This window comes from Acyrthosiphon pisum, chromosome A2 (assembly GCF_005508785.2).
Source record: "Acyrthosiphon pisum isolate AL4f chromosome A2, pea_aphid_22Mar2018_4r6ur, whole genome shotgun sequence".
Classification (NCBI taxonomy): Eukaryota; Metazoa; Arthropoda; class Insecta; order Hemiptera; family Aphididae; genus Acyrthosiphon; species Acyrthosiphon pisum.
Genome location: NC_042495.1, coordinates 25,742,521 through 25,748,455, shown reverse-complemented (window position 1 = coordinate 25,748,455; position 5,935 = coordinate 25,742,521). Strand labels below are relative to the sequence as shown.

The 5,935-nt window shown below is 29.0% G+C and overlaps 1 protein-coding gene across 1 annotated transcript in view; it reads right to left on the bottom strand.

The window, feature by feature from the left end:
• Positions 1–5,824, bottom strand: part of LOC100572995 (piwi-like protein Ago3) — an 11,126-nt gene extending 5,302 nt beyond the window's left edge. Inside the window, exons 1-13 of the mRNA XM_003247790.4 lie at positions 5,322–5,824; positions 4,901–4,942; positions 3,957–4,351; positions 3,322–3,425; positions 2,748–2,912; positions 2,175–2,370; positions 1,909–2,105; positions 1,723–1,836; positions 959–1,130; positions 771–884; positions 547–709; positions 180–361; positions 1–39 (exon numbers count right to left, since the gene is read on the bottom strand). Coding sequence (XP_003247838.2) covers positions 1–39; positions 180–361; positions 547–709; positions 771–884; positions 959–1,130; positions 1,723–1,836; positions 1,909–2,105; positions 2,175–2,370; positions 2,748–2,912; positions 3,322–3,425; positions 3,957–4,349 — 1,839 coding nt within the window. The 5' untranslated portion in view covers positions 4,350–4,351; positions 4,901–4,942; positions 5,322–5,824. The remainder of the gene's footprint in view (positions 40–179; positions 362–546; positions 710–770; positions 885–958; positions 1,131–1,722; positions 1,837–1,908; positions 2,106–2,174; positions 2,371–2,747; positions 2,913–3,321; positions 3,426–3,956; positions 4,352–4,900; positions 4,943–5,321) is intronic.
• Positions 5,825–5,935: the final 111 nt, after the last annotated feature.

Here is a 5,935-nt window from a genome sequence, read left to right as displayed (position 1 = left end):
TCTTGGATTATACATAATTGCCCAATTTAACACGTTCGCCTACAAAATAATAATATTTAGAACTGAATTATTTATATTATTATTTTTTAGAAGTTAAAGTTTAAAGCTTTTTATAAGTTAAACAGTACAGATAAACTACAAACTGCAAGAAACATTTCTTACATATTTAATATACTTACAGCAACAAACATTGCATTTTTTGCTACATCAATTCCCCAGTCCATATTTATTCCAACTTGTTTTCTGATATTACTTCCCAGTAATATTGTTTCTCTTTTATAAACGGGACCTTCCATTTTCGCTGGGATTGGACGCATCATTAGCCCCCAATCCTTCAATCTCTTGCTAGCTCCTTCATGAGCTATAAAATTTATCAAAAAAGAAATCAATTTATGATGAAATGTGTTGATTCTCACTTATTATACACCTCAATATTAAAGTAATAAAAACTAATATTTTATTAGAAATTTTATCAATGATGATTTTCAAACATATAATATTGAATCATTTAATAGAGTTTAAGTAGGCATAAAATCAGTTTTATACCATGTATACTATTCACAAATTCAACTAAAGCATTTTGTCGCACTTCTGGTGTAACCAAAGTATAGGTTTGAAGAGTCCTCATCAGTTTATTGTCGTTTTTCATTGCTTCAGTCAATTCTGTTAAATTGCAAAGCTCAGGAACTAAGCAACAAATACCTAAATCCTGTGAATTTAAAATAACATTAATGATAAACTGATTTTAATTTGTCTATTTAATTACCAACATTTGCATTGCTACTAATCATATCTTTTTTTTTTGCTTTTGTAATAATCATGGGCTGTGTAAGATTTTTGATTTCAACGTCATACATGTTTTTATAATAATCTTTGTATGTTACCTAAACAGAGAAGAAAATAAAAATTAAAAACATTTAAGAATTTTAAGTATCTAGATGAAATTAATATTACTTACTTCAATACCATTTCGTTCAAAAGTTGATAAAGGATTCATTGTAAAGTCTACATCATCAACTCTGTATGTTTTATGGTTGTAATTTGTAATGACTATAGACCCACATAATGCAGCCATTATTTCTTGCTTAATATCCTTATTTTTGTTTTTAGCATTCATTGTGATGTCTGACCTATAAAAATATACAAATAAGATTTTTTAAATAAAATCTTGCAGGTGCAGAGTTGATTAATTAACTTATGAATTTCAAATACATGTAAAAGAACAGAACAATTATTATATCTAGATTTTAATTGTAAATATATAAATATATTAGCCAGAAATAAAGTTACTTGAGAATTAAAAATTTTATAAGTTTACAGGATTATTGAATAAAACCGATTATAATAAACAAAAAAATTATTTATAATATCGATAAGAAAAGGAGCTTATTCTTATTATGCTTTATTTTATGATAAAATTGAAGAATTACAAATAATAAAAAAATATCGGGTAAGTGGGTGTCACTCTGCTGTACAATAGGTTACGAGTGGTTCACCGCTATGGGTGGTGTTAACTTTGAATTAAATGATATAATAATTATTGTATACGAAAAACGATTCTGAGCGGAGACTGTTTGTCAGCCTAGGATAATCTATTTATTACAGTGAAACCTCTATATACCGGATACTTTTGTTCGCTGAAATTGTAACCGTTATTGGGCGGTGTCCGCAATTCAGAAGGTTCAGATTGTAGAAAGTAAAAAATAAAATGAACTTGCTTACATTATTTGATAAACCGTTTGTACACGTAAAACCCTGTGTGATACATCAGCACGCATATAAAGACCATTTTCAAACTCGTCAATAACTGCCATGAAGCCTGGCCAAACTTCGAGTCTACAATAAATATTTAAACAATTATTAAATTATTTTCAATACTACAAATATTTAAAATCGGATTTAATTCACTTGAATTCAGGAATGAGTATCTTTTTATTTGGATAATAACAACTTCTTCCAAATTCTACTAGACCAAGATCCTTCATTATTGAGCGTAGAAAAATGTTATAAAAATGTATACATTCACTCAGAGAGTTTTTACCCTTAAATGTTATTGTTAATGTCACTTCAGATTCATCTATTAATTTCCCCACTAATTTGGTTACCTAGTAAAACATTTAACATATGTTATTAAAAATTATTTTTAGTAATACATTTTTTTGATAAATACTTACATTTTGTGGTAGCATTTCTGGTATATAAAGTAGTGTTCCGTCAAAAATTCTTATTGGGAATAAATCTCTGTGTTGATTCACCAATAAGAACCTAGCACGTTTGGCATCAACTGGAGGATTGAAATCAACTCTATATGCATATATTCCTTTATCTTCTTCCAATTTAATTTTTATATAATTTGATGATAATTGAGCCCTATAGAAAAACAACAAACATGAAATCATCAATTTGAAGCATTAATAGAAAACACAACATTGTATTTCAAAATAATGATAATTAAACTGCAGACATTATGTTTATGAATATATGCAAATATTTATAATCAATATAACATTGAAAGTATCATTTTAAGTATACAAGATTAAAAAAATACTCAATAATTATTGTCAAGGGTGTAAATGGCGATCTATTATAAGTTAAAATATTTTGGAATATTATGTAGTTATAAACCTAAATATTAGGTATATTAAATACATTTTTTACTTAATGATACATCTAATTCATCATAATACATTCTTCTACTTATAATATTAAAAATTATTATCAATAAATAAAACATATATTTATCGTACATGTGGTAAGTATCTTTTTCAGACTTTTTTAAGACTCTACATATAACTGGAGGCTTTTCTTCATTGGCTGCTGGAATATCAACAATTTGTATTTGTGGCTGCTTTAGAGGTGTAAGTGATTTAGATACCTCTGCTTTTTTATGATCGGGACTAATGTTTGGACGCCTAAGAAAATAAACAATTGTTTTTATTAATTTAAAGAAATAAATATAGAAATTATAGAAATGTTTTATAAAAACAAAATATTACATCTTAACAATAATAAATGAAGGAATTTATCAATTGACTCACAATTAATATGAGACTATAAACCATAAATTGTATACTCTGTCCAGCAAGAAAATCCGCCAAGGACCGAAAAAAATTAGTTCTTGTGTGCATCCTCGATAGGGTTGTCGCGTAGGGATGCATAATATCAGCAATTTTTTTGCTAGACAGACTATATCTATGATTAAAATATAGGCAAATATAATATTATCATTATTTATAAGAAAATAATATTAATTTAGTTTAGAATCAGCTTCTAAAACAATTTATTTTGAGGTATAAATTATATAAACATTACAATACTAACACATTATTTTTTAAATCCCCTAGATCGATGTTTGAGAATGTTGTTTCTATGGTGTCAGACAACTTTTGAGAAACAGTTCTTTGAGCAAATTTGGCTAACATAGCCTGCAAACACACAAAATATTCAAACAAAAACTATACTTTAGTATTCTAAATAATATAATTATATAGTAAAAATTAATACTAAAACAAATATATATTTTTCTATTTCATCTCTTATTATATTATGGTATTATATTATTAATATGGTTTATTTTTTGTGTATATATAGGTATACAAAAAGTAAATAAATATTGGTGAACTATTTTTCATACATTGTAAAAATTAAATTCTATAAGACATACATAATTAACTTACTTAATACAATTTACAAAAATTTAAAAATAATATTAATTAAAGTAGATGAATTACCTAAAACTAATCTCAGTTCGAAAATGTAAAATTTAAAAAATAAAATAATTCATAATAACTAATTACTTTTTTTGTGAATATAAGTAGTTCAAGCATTAATATATAATATTAAGCAGTCTTTAATTTTGTGTAATACTAAACACTTAAGTGCTACCACTAATGTAATAATGTACCTAACTAGTATCATAAATGATTCATTTCTACAAGAAAAACAATAATAATTACCCTTCTTCCGCGAGCAACTTGTTGATTCCCATTTACTAGGGTTTGATTCCCATTAACTAGAGTTTGATGCCCAGTAACTAGAGTTTGATGCCCATTAACTAGGGTTTGATGCCCATTAACTAGGGTTTGATTTCCATTAACTAGGGTTTGATCCCCATTAACTATTGTTTGATTCCCATTAGCTAGGGTTTGATTCCCATTAACTAGGGTTTGATTCCCATTAACTAGAGTTTGAGTAATTATAGCATCCACAGGGACTTTTGGTGTATCAGTAAAATATGGTATCGGTAGTGCTGCTAGTTTTGAAGGTTCTTCAGGATTTTCATGAGGTTTAGGTGGTTCCTTGGTAGCGATCTGAGCCAAACGACTCTTTAAAAAACCTCTTCCAGACATTCCTAGAAAATAATTTAAGAATTGATTACATTTAGCAGTGAAACTAACAGTATTTAATCAAGTTTTTCAAGCTTTTATATTAATTGGTCTAATAGTCTTTTTGGACTCGTATAATTTTTGTTGAATAAGCAATAGGTACTTTGGAAGTCAAAAAAACTAATTTTCAGAAGATTCATAAATGGAAAAAGAGTAAAAACGTTAAAATATTATTAGAATAATACAAGTAAAAATTATCAGTATGATTTCACAAAAAATATTGACATTATTGGCTTAAATGAAATAACTTTCAACTATTCGTGGTATTATCATTAATAAATTCCAAATTATTTCTGAAAATTGCTTTTTTTAGAATTGCAAGGTACCTGCTTCATTACAATATTAATATGAATGTTAGCCTGCTTGGCTCACATGGTACAACAGTATAATAATATAATATTATATGGCAAGCTGTTTGAGCAGCTAAATAATAATAAGTGGCTTGACAATATAATACAAGGCAGCTATTAGAGCTATAATACAAAATATATAATAACAATAAAAAAAAAACCCACCGATTGTGGAGTGCAGACTGGCTAGCTGGTCCTGTAGCTGCGCTATAACAAATCATTGTACAAAATGTACGATACAAAAATATAATAATAGTATTTGGCCCTCCTGTCTCAACAGTGTAAGAAAAAAAGGTAGATATTAAGTTCTCGGCCATTTCCGCCTAGCTCTATAAGCAGTGGCGCCGAAGTCCTTTATCGAAAAATGTGGCCGGTTTATTTACATCGTAACTTTATTATGAGCATGAGTATACTTAAACCACGATTATGAATAAATGTATACATCAGGGTACCTCTATATTAAATGATTAAGATATTGAGACCGGGAATTGCCCGACGACATTTTAAAAACTTCGGCGCCACTGTCGAAAGGCAATATGAGCGTTTAGCGCCCGCGACAACGATAATAATAATGAACAATATATACCTTGATATAGTGGCAATTCGCGCCCACGACAATACCAATAATATAATGATATCTAACACTGGTGACTTGCGCCTATTAGATTGAGATAGGTTGTTTACGAATAAATATAAAAAGAGTGTCGATTCGCGTCCACAATAAGAACAATAGTTTAAGCGACGATTCGCGCCCACGGTACAATACACTTATACTATAATGGCGATTCGCAATTCGCGAAGAACAACAACATATTATTATTACAATGAAAAGACGCGCACCTAAAAACAATAAATGTTCAGCGTTAACAAGTAGTCGTTCTGCGACAATATGGAACGGAGTGAAACGGACCGATTGCTGATTAGTGGTTATGTTTCGGGTGTCCGTGACCTGCCTGCCTGTCGGCGTCGTGAGTCGCGCACATCAGTGGCGGCGCGAGAGGATTTTTGTGAGACAATTGTCTCACAGCTAAAAGGGGTGGTGGGTGGGTACTGGGTAGGTACCTATAGTGGATAGTCAGTTCTGAAAAATATTGAGTGACACAACGTATCAAATAAATAAATAAATAAACTATTTATAAGTTTTTAATTGAAAGGTGCTCGCCAGCTTATGGTAATCGGTAAAAAAGACCAACGAAAAAA